Here is a 21,614-nt window from a genome sequence, read left to right as displayed (position 1 = left end):
CAGCATATAGATAGGTGAAAATTTTACTATCTCAAAAACATAAAAACATATCTTCCATGAGATCTTTAATCGAGAATAATAATGTAACAGTGATTTCGTAAATTTTTATTTTGCAAATATTGCCGAATATTGCCGATTTTTTAAATAAAAATTTTATTTTAGATTTTAAATTCCTTTCTAATGCGATTTAATATCTATATTAATTTATATTAATATTATTCTTTAACTTTATTAGTAATATTAGTTCATTATATATTTATAGTAATTACATCAATAGTATATTTATATAAATTTTATTTATACTTATAGAATGATTCCATAATTTATATTTGTTATTTGCCAATAAATCAATACCGAAAAATGTAAAAAAAAACTTTTTAGCAAATATTACACCAAAAAAGTTAATAAATTAAATAAAAGAATAAAAACAAAACCATCCATTTAAATATTAGAGATTTTTCTCGGATAAAAATTCAACAGAAATAAATACCTATTAGTAAACATTTACACCCCAATAAAGGATTATTTTTTTAAGGCGAGAAATAAAGTCTATTGAACGAATCTAATCTATCAGAAATAAGATCGACAGTTAGATTCTCATCTAGAAAGAGAGAAATTGTTTTAAGTGACTGTCTCTCTTAATTTGTTAATGTTATCTAAACTGTTTGCCAAAGAGACACGAGATTCTATAAAAAAAAGTAATGCAATTAATTCATATTGACATTATATTAGAATTGAGAGAATTACTTGTCTGTCAAAATTTTTTAGTAGTGGGGTGAAAAAAGAAAAGAACAAAACTAGGGATATACAAGAAAGCACATCCTCATGGCGCGACCAGTCATATCCCAGAGAGAGGGACATACGCAACGCATGCAACGCTATAATATTCAAAGGAAATTCCACGAGGACGAGAGAGAACTGATCGTGTCGGATTCCGAAAGAGGACTGAGCCAAGCAACATCGTGAACGAATGTAGGAGAGAGAGAGAGACCAAGAGAGAGTTACCAACCCCCAGGGCCGTAATATACATCCTGGTCCAGAATCACATAATTATAAAATCATCTCTATCTCTCTTTTCATGAAAATCATCCCACGTATTTCAAGTTGACAACTAAATTCCCGAAAATAACATTTTTACCATTTACTTACATAAAAATGATAGTAAATAAATTTTATTGTATGGTAAACAATTTTATTTCAAATCTATAATTTTAATTTAATGTATTTATAAATTATTACAAGACTACAAGTATTTATTTTACAAGACAATCAAAAGAGCTTCATAAATAAAAGTAAAATTTTTTTAACCAGAATTTCGGTAAATAGTCTGTCTTACCAAACTGTGTTTCATCCACTTGATGGCCCTATTCAGTAGAAAAGGCAACGTTTTACGAGACTGACTAATAAGTAAAAATATACGTTCTGACAAGAGTATTCATTACCCACACTTCAGTTTGATAAATAGTTATTTTTGTTGGTAATTTTCAAATTAAACAAATAAAATAAATTTATAAAAATGAGACATTTAGCAAGTAAAAATTTATTTATATCAAAAAAATTACCCGAATTTCACAGTTAAATAGTAAACTATTTATTTTTTAAAATGAATAAACTAAAAATTCAAGACAAAAAATAATTCCTTTTTTGAAAATGAAAAAATCTCGAAACTTCCGTAAGTCTTTTCAAAAGTTTTCATGGTACAAAAGTCTAGTATTTCAGGTGCAGTGAACTATAAACCAATTATTCTATTTACAACTCTTGTTGTAAATAAATGGTAATAACCACCTTTTACTGACTCTTTTGTTACACTTTCTTTTTTCTACTAAATGATACATTAAAAGTAAATATGTAATAAGAAAACGAAATAAAAATCATTACCTAAGAACCAGACTCAAACTGGAATAAATCCAAGTAGCCAATTCCTACAAGTTTCTAAATTTCCCTATTCATGATAGAGTCTCGTAAATTTTCTCGTGAAGGGTGCATTTTCTTAGAAACCAATACTGGTATAGTTTCGCACATATGAGCTAGGGAGAGAGAGAGAGAGAGATTTGCCGCGGTATTGGAAAATTTCACATGGGGCCAAAGTACAAAATAGTGCCCTTGCACAGGGGTGCCACCCACCATTGCCGCTTGCCTTCGGTGAACGTGGCGCTGTTGTAGAATCGATCAGTTGCGCACCATCGCAAACACCATTACCGTCACAAACACTGCAACTTAAGGGAAGAGATATCCTTTATTAAGATGAAATTTCCAGTCAACGGACTTGACTTATTTGAATCTATCGATCATATATTGCGGATAGTCTTTTTTTAAACTACTATTTTTAAGAGTGTTTAAAATAAACAAAAGTAGATTAAATTACAATTAGTCTCTATTTGAACATCCATATATTATTATTTCAATTTGAACCAACAACTTTTGAAATTACCAACAAAAAATTAAAACCAACAACAATGGTCGAAGGCTAACTAAGAAAACAAGTTAGAATAACCATAATCATTTGCAACGACTAGGGGAAACGTCGTGACCTTGAGTAAAAAAGCCGGATCTTCACTTCCTCTTTATCGCCTTCGCAGTGCGCAGACCTGAAGAGTCGATAGCCTCCACGTTTCTCAGAACATGGGGGATGATGATGCTGTGACACAAGTCACTTTTGTCGGTGACCTTGGAAAAGGGGTGGAATTCTACTCGTAAAATTGTATTGCTTAGCCACAAAGGAATTGACTAGTTCACGTAAACCTTTCTCCGCAGTAAATAGAAAAATAAAAAATTCCACACGAGATCTCAAAGATTTTCTAGTACTGACAAAATCGTCAAGTAATTATCAACTAAGCACGACATATTTAATCGACTTCCTTATTTTTAAAAGATACAAAATTATACAAATGGCAAAGTTTTTTGAAAATTCTAATCCGTAAGCATGTATCTCGTTACTGTCACTTATTCCGTAATAGATGAGATCCGTTCAGCCGTTCCAATCTACTATGACTATCAAATATATCCGTAACATATTCAATATCACTCCTCTCAATGTATAAAACATTACGAGTTTTCTGATAGAGACTGAAAAAACTCAGTTATTTTAATTCCATTTGTGAAAAAAGAGGTATTTTAATTTTTTAAATTTCTCAGTTCGAAATAGCTCTATAATTTTAATAATGGTTTATTCCCAATTGCGGTAATAACATAACAGGTGTTTTAATTTTACAGAATCAGTTTCTTCAAAAGAGAAAATTTCTTTCCAAGTTTAACATAAATAGTATACGATTTTATTGGACGATTCACGACAAAACCAAAATTTAGACTACATGAGAAACCAGGTCGAACGAATTGCTTTGGCCACTCTTATCAAAGAAATAAATAACCTGAAAGCGGATATCACGAGTGGTACTTTTGCTGAGTTTGTACACAGAACTGCGGAAATAGACTTCGAGAGGAAAAGACCATTATCAATGAAGAATTGGGATATAAAAAGTCCAAAGTTTTTGGGTAAATGATAAAAAAGGAATTTGAAAAATTTTAATGGGGCACCACTTCATACATTTGTCACAATTGTAGTTATCAAAAAAGGCAACCATCTTTTTCCAAATCGATACAGCTTCAATAAAGAAAATAAACTTCCTTAAAATTAGAAAATAAATCCTAAAACGAATTTGTATTATTACTCATCGTTCATCTAAAAATTTCCTTTCAATCCATAATCAATAATTCTTTAAGATTAATTTCCTTGATGTATTCGTTCCACTGTATATTTTATTCCATCCTTTAAAGACCATTTTCATCCTTTAACTATAGTCGAGAATTTCATTTCGATTTGTATGAATATCTTGGGTAATGCATTTGTAACTTCCTTATTCATAATTTCTTAAAAGCTTTTTTCCTCTTTATTTAGTAGTTATACTTTTTTTCCTTTTCAGTTCTTTCTTTCATAAATTATATACATGTGAAGACTCATCTCTGTAACTCTTATTTATTCCGCCTTTTTTTACCCTCAATAAAACCCAGGCACTTGCACGTCTAGACTAGTCCATAAACATTCAAAAATGTCTAAAAGATTTCTGCTACACTTCCTCGTATATGTTTAGGCTTCATGTTTATGCCTTAGAAAATTTTTTAAAACTCTTACGTTTAGATTCTCACCCTCTTGAAACTTAAAATCTGTTTCGAAATCATTTTTGATTTTTAAAGATTTGTCTCCTTAGAATATTGATTAATAAACACGATACTTTCCTATAAAATTTTTTAGGCATCTCAAACTTTGTTTCTGTTATTGCAATAAATTCTTTTTCTTAACAAGGGATAAAAAATTCAACCTTCATTATTATCGGAATGTAGAGCTCCTTGTTACATATACGAAACATTAAAAAAACTTTCTAAAAATAAATAAATAAATATATCTAAAATAATATGGTGGTAACAATCTTATTTATTAACTCCATATAATTCATCCAGGATCAAGATTTTCAAGTTTCAAGATTTATGTGCACCTAAATTATCTTGTGACTATCTTTCTCTACACTTTCCTCATTATTCTCAGATACAAAACGAGCACTTAATAAAACTAAACAGATATCAAAGAGATATCAATAAATAAAATAAATACAATTAGTGTGAACAAATAAAAAACTAAAGAAAGAAAATACGCAGAAAAAAGTAAATAAAAATACTAATTAAAAAAAGTGATATTTCCCTAGAAGGAGAGCACCATCTGGAACCAAGTTCGGTAAAGTCATAAAACTTTAAAAACGTTCCTTTAATTTGAAAATTTTTCCCTTCACTGATAACGATCTAACCATTTTCCTTTTACGGTTCAAATGATTCTTTTGTAAATTCACTTAAAAACGGAAACATAACAAGTGAAGTAATGCTACAGATATCATTAAAAACAGTAACAATTGCAGGCGTAATTAAAAAGAAGTTAGCACCAGAACCTGGAAATTTGTACCGTTATAACTTTGAGAAAGGAGCAGAAAATGGAGTTGGACTTGGTCTTGTTTGCGGTTTCGAATCTGACTATTTATACCATACTTGGCCACCTTTTCGTTTCCCCTGACAATTAGCAATAAATGCTTAATGACGGAGTTGATGCACTTGTAATTTCTCTCGCGGTAAACGAGTGGCAAGCCCTTTTGTCTTTCAAACGTCGCTCCTCTTAATCGTGAAAATGTGAGTTGTTAAGAATCCTGATTTATAACCACTTTCTTTCTATAGCCAAGTGTCTGAGAATGTTTTCCCATTGTCAACAATTCGATCAATTAAACTCAATTATCCGTCTTTCGAAATATATACTCACGAGAGCTAACATTTAATTAACATTTCCGCCAATCAATCAAACTCTCTTTTCATTTTTTTTTTTTAATTATAATCTTATATAATTTAGGTATCAACTATTTAAACTACTATTTTAGTTACAATGGGTTTTAACTCACAAATAATAATCTACCATAATTTAAAATCACCAATGTTCTTTCGTGGTAAAAAAGATAATAGCGAATATACATATAAGAAAAAAAATTGAAACTGAACCAGCATCTTTATTACAATGAATTTTAAATCCACTTGGGAGAAAAGTGTTGAAAAAGGCTCCGAATTTCCATTTTTATGAGGATTTAATGAAAGAGGTAAATTCAACGATTTTTTTCAGTTTTTGTTCCAGATTCCTATTTAAATGTATATTTTTTTCTTTGCAACACTTGGGAGATTTGAAAATCTGCTTTCATACAGTCGAATAATGTATCTGTATAAGAAAAAGCAACTATAATGTTTTATTTTCTCAACTCCTGAGGATTTGCAATTTTTTCCAAAAAAGAATGACCCAGATTTATTCTTTCAGTTCAGATGATAAAAAGTTTCTAAAAAAATGTGGTTCGATATACAACCACTGTGACTATTTGCAGTTTACAAAACTGACATTATTGAGAAATTCTGATATTATCAATTATTTTTTTTTATTATTTTCACTAAAAAAATTATTCCAGGCAGAATTTGTTTCACAAACGAAGTTAAAAACAAGAATTTTCAAGTTGAGTAATTTTCTTTCATCACTGAAAAACTGTATGATTTTGTGGTAAAATTGTAGAATGAGAATATATATCTATATATCTTGATATTTTAAAAGGCTTATCTGATCGAAATATTTCATGAGGCATGAAACATTCAAACAATGCGGTATATCCCGAGCTTGACACTTTCTGTAGAGCACGAGCTTTACCAGGAAACTGAACCAAAGTTCTCCTTGCTGTGTGAGTATGGTATCATATACTCCAGTATAAGAGAACATTTTACAGCAAATATTGCTTATGTCAGAGTTTCAAAGTGTCCAACGTGTCATGAGACCTGATCGCAAGTCTGAGACATTCCCGTAATACATTCTCTTGAAAATTTTATATTCTCACTAAATAATTTTAATTTCACACCAAATCTATATTTCTTATTTTTTATTTTAATTCATATTCTATTGATTATAACCGTATTCTAGCTATGAAAATTAAATGCAATCAAAAAAATTAAACAATTTCTGAAAAGGAATATCTCACTCGTTTTCAAATATAATTAAATTATGAATTTAATGGAGTAAAATAACAAAAAAGTTTGCGAATTGCAAATACACAATTAATTATATTTATTTGAAATGCAATTTGAAAAGACTCTTTGAGAATTAAACACACTCCAATGAACGTTATATATTCTTAAAAAGACTCGTTAGCATCGTGTTACTTTTTATAAACCTAAACTCAGTTTGATTCGCTGTTAATCATTTTCCAAAAATAATAATAATAGTGTTGAAGTATAATTTTTATTAAACTCAGGAAAAATGTTTATTGGGAATTTATCATTATGTATTCCGTTTAAAAGGAAGTGTAATCTTTTGAAATATTTTATTTTTAAGTGCGTGTAAGATTTCTTTTTGAGAATTATTTTAATGAGTGCACGTAAGGCTTTCGGTTGTACGTTTCATTGAAAGTTTGTGGTGCGCTTGCAAGAGCCTCACACCCCTTCAAACTCAAATAATTTTATATATACGATACCCACGCAATTATACGACGAATTCAATTATTCTGTATTCCACCCACGCGACACTCACAAAATATATTGTATATACGATAGAGAGGACCTCCTTTTCAAGAAAATGAACCGCCATTAGCCAAGCCGGTCACGAGGCAACAACATTTCATATCGACAGATAAATAATTATCTCGATTACTTCGCGCGGAAAATTATTGTACTTTTCTAGTTCGTGATTTGTATTCAAGATTGCTTTTAATGACTATACACTGATTTCTTTTATCAAAGAATTGAGACTTGACAACTGACGTTGCACGAAAAGAATAATATGAAATTATTGTAGAATTACTTATACACATGAAGAATGTCGATGTAAAAGTTTAAGTAGCCCAGCTTACGGGATTGGCCAAGAAATTTAACCACAAACGGTAAGGTTTGATGGTCCTCCTGGACCATCAAGGTAAGGCAGTTCCATATTTGGGGAGCCTCTCTCGTAAGAAAACCTATATACAAGATCGATCCTCTCACGCGCTTACTGTCGATCCTGATCTACCGATCTACGAGTCACAAACCGTGTCACGTATACCACTCCTTTTTTAGTCAATGACAAATATTTCAACTCTATATATCTCTTCCTTTCGATCACCAATTTTAAAGAATCTACTTTTATTGCAAAAAATCAATAAATAAAAACATTCCAAGACTGAAAATGTTAAACCAAATTTCTGGTTTATTCAGACTTTTAGTCATATAATTTGGAGAAATTATTCTTGATGTAATGAAAATAAAAAAATATATATTGTGCAACACGTGGCGCCTCAGTGAAATATACATATAATACATGTATACAGGTTCGACAAATTCGCAAAGAGGTGCAAAGAACTGATACTTATTTTTCATGGTCACAAAAGAGAGACGTGCGCAATGCCCGAGGGAACGACAAAAGCGAACACTTTTAATGAGTTTCGCGAGGATGATGCAGCGCCGTTTTTCATGAGCGTTGACGACTCACAATATACCTACTTATATGAAACTGCTGCTACATGAAATAGTACTCACCTGAAACAGAAAAAGAAACGACTCGTTACTAAATTAAACTTCGTCACATAATATAACAATTTATGCGAAATTACAATTAAAATAAAAGGATATTTTTCAATTAAAAGTAGGACAATATTATTTAACCAGGCCACAATTTTGATTGTATCGTTATAACGTGTTCTAAAACGGATCGTTATCGTAATTGTTAATTACGCGATAAATCAATTCACACCTCAATTATGAACTCATCTCTCTTCCCTTTGTCATTTGACAGACAATTTCACTTTATTACAAAAGCAATTTATTTATTCATTCATAGATCATACAATTTGTCATATTTATTATTGTTTAACTTAATAAAGATTAAAATGCACCATTCACATGAAATAACAATAAAATAAAATTTGTATTATTATAATGATTAAAATAAACATAAATAAAAAAGAGGTTTGTTTTTTTATTATTTAAAAAGTTTGTTGTCGCATATTTAAAGAGAAACTATTGAAGAAAATCAGCGCACATGTTCGTAAATGGTCAAAAACGATTATTTCTGATTCCTCATCATTTATCTCTACAATAAGAATATATCCCGTATAATTCAGGATAAACGTTGGTTTAATATCGGATACCGTCTCAAAAAGTCATCTTTCATTCTTTTAAACTTTGTTATCAAACAGTTCAAGGCACATCGATCGACCGCGCGCAAATAAAGTTTCAAAATACTTCTAGTACAAGATTAGATTCTAGATCTCTCTCGACATCTTGGTATTTCACAAGAGCGATTATCAAAATTCAAAAGAACTTTAGATGAGATCGTATAAGGAAGATTTTATGTAATTCCAAACTTGAACAATTTTCTTTGAGTCACACAAAAGTATCTATAAAGTTTACCGTACAATTAACTTTGTAAAATCGGATTTCGAGGCAATTAAATTTCAATTTGAATTTTCCTAAATTTGAATCTCTTTTGTAAAATTCGAAAAATGTGAACAGAAAAAAAATAAATTTGTCAAGACAAAGACATAATTCCAGGAAAGGAGTTGTAATTTGAAAAACAAATTTTGATCGAAAAAATTACTTTGTTTCCAACACTAAATCCTTCTTTTCAATACTCGGATGGCAAAAGTGAAAGAGATTCTCGATAGTATCAAGGCAATAAAAATTTATTTATACGATTTTTCCAAAACGTCCATATTTAAATAGATCTTTATTTGTCCTAAAGCCTTTTTCTCTCTTGCAAAACTTATATTTGAGACGTTCCACTGTGACCTACTTGCAAGATTAAAAGTGACACTTTCCGAAAAAATCCCTTATTTTCAAGTCGACGTCAATATATATGTAAGCTAAAAAATACCTTCATGAAAGTGCACCTTTCGCAAACGAAATGGAAGATCATGGGGTCCGAGATTCTCCCTGGACAGGGAACTGACAAGAATCCCACGGAGAGTGGCTAAAGTGCTGCTGGGTATTCCTCGGTCCTTATCATCTGTTCCCATTTTTTTCTCTCTAGATCCACGCCATTCCGTTATATTACAGAAGAAGATTACAAATTGAAAAGGGCACAATAAATCCTGAACCACTTGGAATTGTCGCTATATTTCCAATTCCGCAATCACATCGCGAAACTCCTCTTTTCCATTTTCGATAATAATTTCCCACTTCACTCACACGTGTCACTTTCACTGGAAAACTTTTCATTTTCGATTTCGACTGAACCATATGTATTTTTATTTCATTTATTTTAATTGATCTTTCAATTTTTGTTCACATATCCATTATTAATCTTTATACGAATTTCGAAAAAATAAGCACTCGCCTGGAGTTCGAATGAGTGAAATGTCAAATAAAAACAAGCAAACCAGATTATCCCAACTGTTATGGAAGGCATCAGAGCAAAACGTTTACTGTTCAAAATTACAGTTAGAATCGTCAAGGTGATGCTTCAATCAAGTCTTCTTCTAATTTCAAAATTAGGTATTTTTTCATATGGAAAAATGAATGAATTATAATTAATTGTTGCTGAAGGTTATGTTATTTATGTTGATAGAGAAATTCAATATACATATATATCTGCGTAATGAAAGAGAAAGTAGTGATGCCAATTTCAATGTCAGCAGTTCAGTGCGCGCAAATGCTATTTTACGTAGTAATGACAGTGTATTTTTTTACGACAAAGGCCTCCTGTAGGTTAGTGATCGTAACCACAAAGATCCGAGGCACACGCACACAGCCTGTAAATTTAATCCGCCATTTAACGGAGACAAGTGTGTACATATTCTCATCTTTAACTTTACTGATTTATATGGTGAATAATCCGGCCACTTTTATAAAGATTAATTCTAACTGCGTGGGAAAATAAATAAATCCGCCGCCCGTTGAATTGTGCGGTGGAAAAGAAATGAAAACTGTAATCGATATTTTGCAAGCGGACCGAGTTTCTTACGATAACATTGAGAGTACCTTGCGCATACTTTTATACATGTGCGAAAACTTTGAAAAAATTCATCACGCGAGAGTTTGTAGTAACAAGGCACGTTTAAAACTTTTTAAGTTTCCCGCGTCCTCTAGGGGGATTTCCCCTTTGGCGGCAAATTTAAACTCTTGTCACGCTCGATCTCGGATAAATCTGCATCCACGTGTCCAGGATCAATAACTCGGACTAGAATTATTATTAAGTTGAAAAAAAAATTTTACTAATGAGAAACTTTATTATTAATGAAAACATTATTTTTAAGAAATTTCATAAATAAATTATTAGTTATTCTTTTCAGTGATTTTCCAAAGTGTATATTTTTAAAAAATTATTTTATAAGTAAGAATGTTTTGTTCAAAATATAAAAATAAATTGTCCCTGTAAGTTATTTTATAAAAAAGTATTCTAATGTATCTCTTGTAAATGAATAATTCTACAGTGAAAATGACGCATAAATGCAAAGGTTGGCATAATTTTTTGCGTAAATACATTTTCTTTAGTTTGACATTTGATCATAAATAAGACGCTTACAATATAGAAGTAAAAGAAAATAATAATCTTTCTTTTTTGTTATAAAATTTATTTTTCCAAATTAAGTCAATTACTTGAATGTTTTATTCTCAAACTTAATAATTTGATTAAAGTTTTTCAAAAAACTTTAATCGCAAATTTATTTTCTAAACATTTTTCTTTTTTTTCTTTAAAAACGCAATAAATTCTTGACTAACACAATTTACGTGTTAGATCTTCTCTTATCATCGCGGTTTCTCAAGTTCTCCAATATCCTCCGTCAGGTAAAATGAAGGAAACTCAATTTGAACCAATTACATTACAATCGCACTAGAAAATGTTAAAAATGGTCATTTTAACCGCGGAAATTTATTATTTTGCTGTTAACTATTTGAAAGATCAATTAAAATATTGAAACTATTCAACAAAAACAGCAATTTCATCTGATTTTTGTTGAAACATGAAAACAACAATTAACTTTCAGTTGATTTATTTTAATTAAAAGCCATTTCTGCGTTACTTGTTACGTATTTGAGAAGCAAATAAAAAATGAATGTTTCGGATCGTTACACCACTGGCACTTGTCGTTTCCGGTGCATTGGATTTGGGCCCAACCCAATTGAAGTGAAAGTTGAAAACATTATGAATTATTTTTAAATAAAAAAGCGGAAGTTTCTTCCATAGAATTCGAAAATAAAATAGTTACAATAACGTGAAAATTGTGAGTAACGTATTTGAATCGCACGTCCCGATAGACGGAGTGTGACTGACTTAAGTTGTCTCGAGTGAATGCAAAAGTTCCACCACAAAGGCATTCGACAACGTGCTTCATGACCCCCCACTGGACCCCATTTATTTATTGGAGTAGGGAATACAAATATGCTTCTGGTTAGACACACGCAACATTTGTAAAATGAATTTTTCACAGAAAACACCAAGTGAAAGTTATTTACAATGAATCTAGTGATTAATTAATTTAGATATAATTAATTAATGTGTATAGTCAATCAATTAAACTTAATTTTAATATAGTTTCTATAATTCTAAATGAGATAGATCAGTACCAGATGTGGAAAATACAGAGAAAACTGGGCATTCACCCTTTAATATCTAGATGTTGAGCGTTAATATCTTTTTCTAAATATCTACTTTTGAAAATCTAGTTTTCTCCGTATACGGAAAAAAATCTTATTTCACTGTTGAGCAAAATTTATTATTCAAGTGAGGAGATTAGTAATGATATACTCTCTAACTCGAGTGTGTCATGCGAGACATTTTTCAAGTTTAAATCGATCAGAGTAAGATTTGGTACAGCTATGCTTGAAAAGATTGCAAGTATTGGGCCAAGTCAGTCTATAAGCCAAACTTTTGCCAAATTTTTGCCAAATTTATATTCATATAAAAGATATTAATGTAGGTCACATATTATTTTATTTTTAATGCATTTCATTTACATACTAATTAAAATATTAGAATTAGAAATGATTCTCTCACAGTGAATTTCATAATAGAAAATTGTCACGTTAAAAAAATAAATGATGAGTAAATTATGAGTAAACCCATACCATTTGATGTACGTTAAATAAAGAGTATGATTCATAAAATCATTGAGACTGATTAATATCTCCGCGAGCAAGAAAAAACTGTTATCAATCAATAATTAAAATAAAATATGAGAATTTAAGATGAGTTTTATTATTTTCCAATAATGAAAAGAGATTTTCAATTATTTTTTCTCTGTCTTAGATTTCTAAAATAGTCATTCAAAACTCGAAACACGTGTGATGTGTGACGTAACCGGACATGTGACAAGCAGAAATCGACTCTTTTCCTTTTTCAGATAGCAGCCAATTTATTTATGTCTGAGAGGAATTAAAAGAATTTATAAATATTTATTTGCTAATCAACTAGCAATGGTTAATTATAGGTATTTTTGTGTTTAATTTCCCTCTCATAAGTAAAAAAGATTCCCCTAAAATGAAAGGAATTCTTCTTGTAATGCAAAAAGAATATTTAATAATATTTATAAATATCTGACTGAATTGCTGTCTTATAAAAGCGTCTGAAAGAAAGGAAAACCTCTTTAAATTTTCAACTCAATCATTACATTTTGAAAAAAAGAACAAGTCACTTTTTCCATTTTCTGTCACGATAGTTATTATACAAGGTCGATTTAGTAGCCACAAAGGCAAAGCGATGAATGTGCAACAAGAGTATAAAATGCAAAGTATTATTGTTCATCGTTATTCACATACACGAATAAAGTAATGATGTCACTCGGGGCAGAAGGTATTGCATATCACAAAAACCATCGTACTGGTGTAAATCAAATCCTTTGTAAACAATCTTGAAAGATGATCCATATCCAAGTTTTCAATTATGCAAGCATAATTTTAATTTGATATTAAAGCCAAAGCGCTTTCTCCATTAGCTAATAAGTAAAGTAAGATTTGAAAAACGTCATAGTCTTATCAAATATTACTTAAACAGTTTTCGACTGTATCTTAACGAACAGTTCATCAGAGAAAAGTTCCACTGGGCGTAGTACGTCTATCTTTCAGAGCAAGGTCGTCGAACATATGGTTTGCATTCATTTGCAGAGAATCAAACCCACACATTTCATGCGATGATAGATATTTCTCCTAAACAAGGATCATTTTTATAAATGTTAGAATACAAGTAAACAATTTTCAAAATTCAAGGTTCCGTGCCTTAAGTGAAACTCATAATGAGTATAGTGAGACCATCAAGTATAAGAGAAAGAAAACTATGCTCGTCTGATACATCAGCATATAAGATCTTGAAAAGAAAAGTCAAAATTGAAAATAAAGTTAATAGTAGAACTTTCTCGAATAAAATATCTATATGTATACCATTATCAAACTATCACAATTTTTTCATTTTTTTCTTATTCATCAGGTACTTCTTTTAACTTTCTTAATATTACATTTATCAAATGAGACATGAAACATAAATAATTATCTACAGAGTATGTTAAAATATTTTTTCTCAAGGAAACTGTGTCTCATCTTTGCGTAGGAAGCGTAAACTGGCCTTTGATTCTTTATAAGAAGACACCCACATTTTTTAAATTGAATTTCCCAAAAAAAAAAAAAAAAAAAAAAATTACTGTGAAATAAGTGCTTAACTTTTTTTTTTGTTAATAAATTCGCGACTATCAATTCGATGAAAATTCTATTCTATTTTATTTCATAAGTAATAACTTTGTCAAACCAACTTGACATTTATTGAAGAAAATTTAAGCAGATACATAAATCTGACGCTCGGAAGTATTTTCACACTGAAACTTGATTTTTTTTATGCGAGTAGGAAAGAGGCTCGTTATATGTACAGAAACCAGGTTCTTTGAAAAATACGGGTAAATTCTGTAGAGTAGAGGGTATACAGGGAAATAATTTCAAAGAGCAAGAGCCGTCAACTATATAGAGAAATCCTGTTTAACATTTCCGAGGTTGAAATTACAAAAAAATGAATCAGAATCAAAAAAGAATCAAATGAGAATGCAAAAAGGATAAAAAAAGAAAGACTGGAATTTTTTTTCAATAAAAGTCAAACAAATATGATGATTAATTTTTTGATTTAAACCATTTAACTACTATTGTACCTGTAATGTATAATTTAAAAAAATTATTAATTGAAATTGGTATTATTTAATTGCAATAAGAAACGAAATTTGAATACTATAGTATTGCAATTTGATATTTGCATCGTCGAGCCGACAACTCTTGATTCGTTATATATGCATCCCATCAAATTGAATAAGCTTGTGCTTTCTCACGTGTGTCGCATGCTCTCGTCCTTTGATGAGAGGTATAAATTGCAATTCGTCTCTTCTCTATACTCCTCCATATTATATATTTTCACTTTTGATTTTGCAGATAATTCCCATACTCTTTAATGGGATTCAAATTGATTTTCCCTTTTTAACAGAAAGGTTCAACAAAAAAAGGAAAGCAATAATATGAATATTAATAAGGAAGAGTATATAGATTTCGGAAAAATTTGATAAATTGCAAGAATCGCAAACTTGATCAATCATTTCTGCATGCGCTGGGTTAATTTGCATATTATCGACAGGTTTTAGTGAGAATGGCGTCCATTCGTTTGGTACTTCTTAGACAATATAGCCTCGCAAGTCACTCTAGATCAATTACGTTAATTAATTATTAGTCGAGGATAAGGAATCTTTTTGACAAATCTTGTTTCAACATTTTTACCACCTTTCCTATAATTGAAATTTCATAATTTCATTTTGTGTCATGTTGTTTAAATGAAATAAAAACAGTTTCTTAGAGTAAATCGATTATTAGGGTGCGATTATTAGGCGAAACGCTTGAGCTACACGCATTACTGAGCAGAGAATGGAGATAAGAAAAATAGAGAAACAGCTTGCCGATCCGCGAATGGAATGTCGGTAGGACGGGCCAAGGTGCTTCGTCAGTGGCGTTATGTAAAACTTTACTGTGCAATTTATATGCCACCAGGTTACACTTCACATGACATACACGCACAATGCCTTTCAACCTAGAGTCACGAAAATATATTCAAACCTTATATATCGAATAAATTTCAAATTTTCCACCGCAGCATCCTTTACAACTTACAACTATTTTAAAATTCGCAAACTATGAAAATTACCATTGCTTATAGAACTGACAACCATCTAATTTCTTGACAGACTGATAGCAATTAGCAATTAATAAATTTATCGCTTAATTTTATTACTAAAAAACCACTAACGTATGTACATATTCCAACTTTTCGAAAAAGGAATTTTCACTTGAAGAAATTCAAAGCTTAAATCATCCAATTATCTGAAAAAGGCAATTCTTATTTCATCGAAAGAGATACTGTTATATCTAACTCGTCCCGTTTTTGCCTGAAGGAACATGTAAAAAAAAGAAGACTAGAAAATCAATTTCACCTATCCCGAGGATCAAAGCAGCAATTACATGTTGAAGGTGTAAAAATTTAATTCCTTTCCAAGTCAACTAATTGTGTTTAATGAGCTTGTTAATTTAAATCGTGGGGAATTAAAGCAGGCGCGACTGCGTGGCTCAATCGATTATTCTGCGTCTCGGGCTTCGCAAAACGACCAAGGTCTGCAAGGATCGCGCGCGCCATCAACTGGAAAAATGATTTTTGCTCGAAAGTCGTAAAAATAAAATGCAACATCATTAAATACACAACACAGCCGGTGAATTATTATAGAGAGAATTAAGTAACTCTTTATCTTTCCCAAGTAACTCTCCAAAGTTCATTGCAGATCAATAATAAAATCGCAGGAGGTACAAAAGGATATCTCTCACTAAAAAAGGAATTATCGCGGAAAAAAAGGAAACGATCCAGATTTTGACAAAATTATCAACTGCCGGTATATTCCAGCTTGTTCTACTAAAGTTAAAGGAGGATTTCGTTACTCGACAGTCGGTAAATGTTACTGACTAGTGCGGGAATCTTCCTTATTCACACAAAAGCCAGTGAGTGATTTTATCGTCAAATGTTCATTAAAATATTCTACTGTAAACGATAAATAAATTACACTAATGAAATAAGATCAAGTTCATTAGGAAAGTTTTCAAGGCTCGAAAATAATGGAGAATATTGATTAACTCGATGTGATTGATGATCACCTTGATGAAAGGCCACTTTTTTCGCTAATTTTCCACTGAATTTACATTCAGAGAAATTTTTTATTCGAACCAAATATTAATGTATTTGAATTAAATAAAAATATAATATTTAACTATTTAAATCAAATAAAATTTCTTTTTCTATTTCTTTAAAAATTATTGTACTCAACAAAAATAAAAAAAGATTCAAGTCCAATCGAAATGATTTTCCAATTTTAAGTATGTAATAATTTATCGAAAAAGTAAACTATATATATTTTTTTCATTTTAGTTTCCACTTGTGTCATTAAACTGAAATCACGCGGTAAACTTTTCCTGCATAAGTTTGTTAGTTTCAAGTAAGCGAATTTGGTTCAATTAAACTCTCGACAAATTACATGCCTTCGCTCGTTAAGAGTACAATTCATGATCGAAAATCGTCCAAGAAACGAAAGGAACTTTCCATTTCTAATAATAATATGAACAGATTACGAATGAATTAAAGAATTTATTATTCGATTTCTCTTCTTACTACAGAGAGTAAAGAAGAAAAAAGAAAACTAAAACAAAAAAAATAGTTGATTGGTAATAATAATTTAGATAAAATGCTTGTATAATCATTAAAATAAATATGATATAATGAAATTTTCAAAATAAAAGTCAAATAAAAAAATTGTTGCCCTAGGTAATTGATTTTATAAAACTTTCGATTAAACTTTATAGAAGTTTGTAATAAATTTTAAAGAAGAAATTTGTTTCATCTGTTTTCAAAGTGATGTTAAACATATTGATTGGACTTGAAATTAAATTGCAAATTTTTACTAAACAGTGCAAATTTTTTTTTTCAAAGATGAAAATTAAAAGGTGACACAGCACTTGCCCATATAGAATTCACGCACGACATTTTGAATACCAAATGAGAAAGGGTAGATCTTCATTGCCGGTACAATATATACGAGTGGTTATCTCGCCTCCACGCAAACAAACTTAAAGTGTGCGGAGAGAGAGAGAGAAGATTTTTTCCCCTTGATAATGGTTCACCCACCCACAAAATGCAAAGAGACTGCTTGGCTCCTAACACTTACCTGCAACAAAGAAATAAAATTCATTACATGCAATTCGAACGAGCGTGTCGCAAAAAGAAAAATAAAAGAACTATATATAATTTATTATTTTTCAAATGCATACATCAGATCGAAGAAACAAAAATGTATATTTAAACCTATTCAATAATTTATAAACAAATGGATGAAACTTAAAAATTGTAAAGTTTAGAAATTATTAGATAGAGCTTTAAATTTTTCTTCAAAGTTTTTCACTTATGAAAAAAACTCACTCGGGATACTAAGATATAAAGTATTATAAAATTCGGCATCTTTCTTCATAGCAGAAATGAAATATTTTTTATATTTATTTTGTTGAGAAAAATATCAAATTTTGGTTAAAAATTTAGAAAATGTTTCAAAGTCACTGATTTGGAATTTGGAATTAATTTTTCAAATTTTAGAACTGCTAATCCAATTTTGTGTGAATACATGAAAATATTATCCCTACCATTTACCATATTCATGTCTACTGAATACTTTTACTTTCTCGTGTGTTTGCATGATTGAAAAAGTAGCATCACTATATTAGTAATTTAATAAGCAATTAATAGACTTTATCACCCACTCGAAAATAAATTCTCATTAATAATCTTACAATAAACGATGACTATCAGTAAAAAAATTTAGACATCTAGAGGATTATAAACCTCGTCAAACAGAGCAATAATCTTCTTTAAGAGTTCATAAATCAAGTACTTAAAAATGATCTTTTTTTCTTTTTTATCCTAATAAGACCGCTTTACAATTTCAAACAAGAAATCACTCTAACAAGAATCATTGAAAGAGGAAGTTATCGGCTACATATTTATTATTATAGAAACAGATAAATTTCATTTTCCCTCTAATTCATGAATTTCACTTTTATTTATTTCACAGACATATTCAAAATTAAAATAATAATCGTCTCAATTACAAGGGTAATGGAAATAATATAAAGAAGAGAAATATTTTCCCTTGTCGTATTTTTATATATATACATATAAATAAGAAAAAGATTATTCATTTTGACATGAATATAATGATGAAAGAATGTTTCCCAAGAATCAGCATTTCACGAAAAAGTTGCTACACTTTCCATGGTTGAGAAACTAGAAAAATATACTCTCAACTTTTATAAAACATGACATTATGTATTATAAAAAGGATATAGTTCCGAATAGCACATACCTCCGATTTCAATAAAACTTAGTATCCCTACGTAATTTGGTGCGCTGATTACGAAAATCATAGTGAAAATTGGCGGAAATTTAATTATCATGGTAAAAACCATAAAAAACACCATAAAATCATGGTTTTTTTCGATTATCTCGTAAAAAACAAAAAACTTCGAAAAAAGTTTTAGACGAAAGTTGTAGATCTCTAAAAAACACACATTTCATGTTTTATGCATTTTTTACCAAAAGTCATTATTTTTCGAGAAAAACGCAAAATAGTAAACACGGCCTTCGGCCGCGTAAGGTACTGCTCGCTTCTCTTTTTAAGAAATCTTGGCGAGAGGGGGTGGATGTGTCCGAAAGTAATTTGCAGAAATTGTGGGGTGGAGTCTACAGCAGCGGTAAACGCAAAATAGTAAACACGGCCTTCGGCCGCGTAAGGTACTGCTCGCTTTTCTTTTTAAAAAAACCTTGGCGAGAGGGGGTGGATATGGCCGAAAGTATTTTGCGGAATTCGTTGGATCCTGAGTAATGGTGAATATGATAATTTCTGCAAATTACTTTCGGACACATCCACCCCCTCTCGCCAAGATTTCTTAAAAAGAGAAGCGAGCAGTACCTTACGCGGCCGAAGGCCGTGTTTACTATTTTGCGTTTTTCTCGAAAAATAATGACTTTTGGTAAAAAATGCATAAAACATGAAATGTGTGTTTTTTAGAGATCTACAACTTTCGTCTAAAACTTTTTTCGAAGTTTTTTGTTTTTTACGAGATAATCGAAATAAACCATGATTTTATGGTGTTTTTTATGGTTTTTACCATGATAATTAAATTTCCGCCAATTTTCACTATGATTTTCGTAATCAGCGCACCAAATTACGTAGGGATACCAAGTTTTATCGAAATCAGAGGTATGTGCTATTCGGAACTGCACCCTATAAAAAATATCACTTATTATATTATCGTAATAGAAATTAACTCTTGAGGAGCACATATATTATACATATAAAGACAGTGTCCCGCCCCCCTATAAAAGAAATCATTTTATATATGTATATTACTGAATTGCTCGACTGCCCAGAGAAATGTTTATTTCGACATGAAACCAGTGGCATAAACTTTATAACGCAGACCACTGTCATATTTTATTTGATATATAGAAAGCCACCATATAAAACATGTGGCAGTATTTTGATGTCTAATTTATTTTTGCCGGTGTATTATAAATTTTGAATATAAAATTTTCCTTAATGTCTCAGAGAAAACTAATTAACGACAAAAACTGGTTTTAACAAGCGTATCAGATTTTTTCAATTTTGCAATTCTGACGAATAAAATAAAAGGCAAATTTTTCAAATAAATGCTGATTTTATCGACTCAAAACCAGTATCGTATCAAGTATGTCAAGTTTTAAGAAATGTTACCTTGCCGCGAATTAGACGACCGAGTTCATATAATAATTCTCATTCTTCAATATTTCCAAGGACTATTCAAACATTTCTCAAATATTATTTTCCGCTTGTTCAACTCAATATAATTACCAATAAACAATGTGTAATTAATAAAAATACCCATAGGGTACAAAATACATACAAAAAATTCTAGTTTTTATATAAATATTTTCTCATTCAAATTCTATTTTTTTTATTTTAAATGTGAGAAGTACAAATGCATACTTTTTTTACTATAATTGTAAAAAAGAAAATTTTATTTATATAATTATAACGTGTTAATTTCACTTTCGACGATATATATGAATTACTGACCTCGTCAATTCTCAACCTATATTACACGATTGTTATTTCTGTCATTTCCTTTTCCTGAATAATTAAGTGATTTCAGTGACACGAATAAAAATACAAAAATAGACTCTCAACAGAAAATGACAAAAAACCTATAATGGAAGCGTTCAGATATTTTCAAACAATTCATAGTGACAATTCATTAATCGTAATATTTAATTACGTAATTTAATTTTAAACTGAATTAAAAGTAATACATACAGCGTAAAATAATTCCACCTGTGATTTCACGGATTCTGCTATAGCGTGACTAATCCAACATGAGTTAATTATATACCTGATTCAAAGTGATCCAATCAAAATTCATAAATCTTCTAACATCAAGATTAAAGTTTTATAAAAATATCACTTATAATTTACCAGTATGGATTTTATTTAAAACTGAACAATATTTTTTGATGAAAACGAAAAGATACTATTTTGTTATAATTTTTGATATAAACTGCACATGAAAAGACGATTTATTAATCAAGTATACAGATTCTAATCATGGGAACATAATATTAATAAATTTTGATGTCAAGACTTGTGAAAAAGTTTGCTTACTAATTTGCCTAAGATATCGTGAGAGTTGATACTTTTTATTTACATTGGAACTCATCAGCTAAAAATCTTAATTGCGAGTAGGTACCAAAGAAGAGAGGTTTCACGTGTATTAATTATACGTGAAAAGGTCAGTTGGCATGATCTGCAGTTTAACTGGAATAGAGATCTTATTATTACAAAGTGGAACCGGAAACACGTGTTTACATTCTTCACATCTACAACAATTATAGATACAACTTTTTTGTTTCTTTGGGAAAAGCAATTTATAATTGATATGCAATCGATATACATGATCGAGCAATCCTATATGTATAAGGGAGATTTGTTTATGATTGAACGATC

The 21,614-nt window shown here is 30.2% G+C and overlaps 1 protein-coding gene across 12 annotated transcripts in view; it reads right to left on the bottom strand.

The window, feature by feature from the left end:
* The window catches only part of LOC127278798 (ensconsin), a 95,360-nt gene that overhangs the window by 35,751 nt on the left and 37,995 nt on the right, over positions 1-21,614 (bottom strand). The window contains exon 1 of one of the 12 annotated variants that reach the window (XM_051300739.1): positions 9,404-9,682. The exons of 9 other annotated variants lie outside the window; for them this stretch is intronic. In XM_051300739.1, the coding sequence (XP_051156696.1) occupies positions 9,404-9,545 (142 nt within the window). In that variant the 5' untranslated portion in view covers positions 9,546-9,682. Of the gene's footprint in view, positions 1-9,403; positions 9,683-21,614 lie in introns of those variants that run through there. 2 more of the 12 variants (XM_051300758.1, XM_051300787.1) reach the window with 2 other exon arrangements.

Source organism: Leptopilina boulardi, unplaced genomic scaffold, assembly GCF_019393585.1.
Source record: "Leptopilina boulardi isolate dan_hultmark-lab unplaced genomic scaffold, ZJU_Lbou_2.1 LbouV2_112, whole genome shotgun sequence".
Classification (NCBI taxonomy): Eukaryota; Metazoa; Arthropoda; class Insecta; order Hymenoptera; family Figitidae; genus Leptopilina; species Leptopilina boulardi.
The sequence above is the reverse complement of the archived record's forward strand: the minus strand, read 5'-3'. Positions and strand labels throughout refer to the sequence as shown.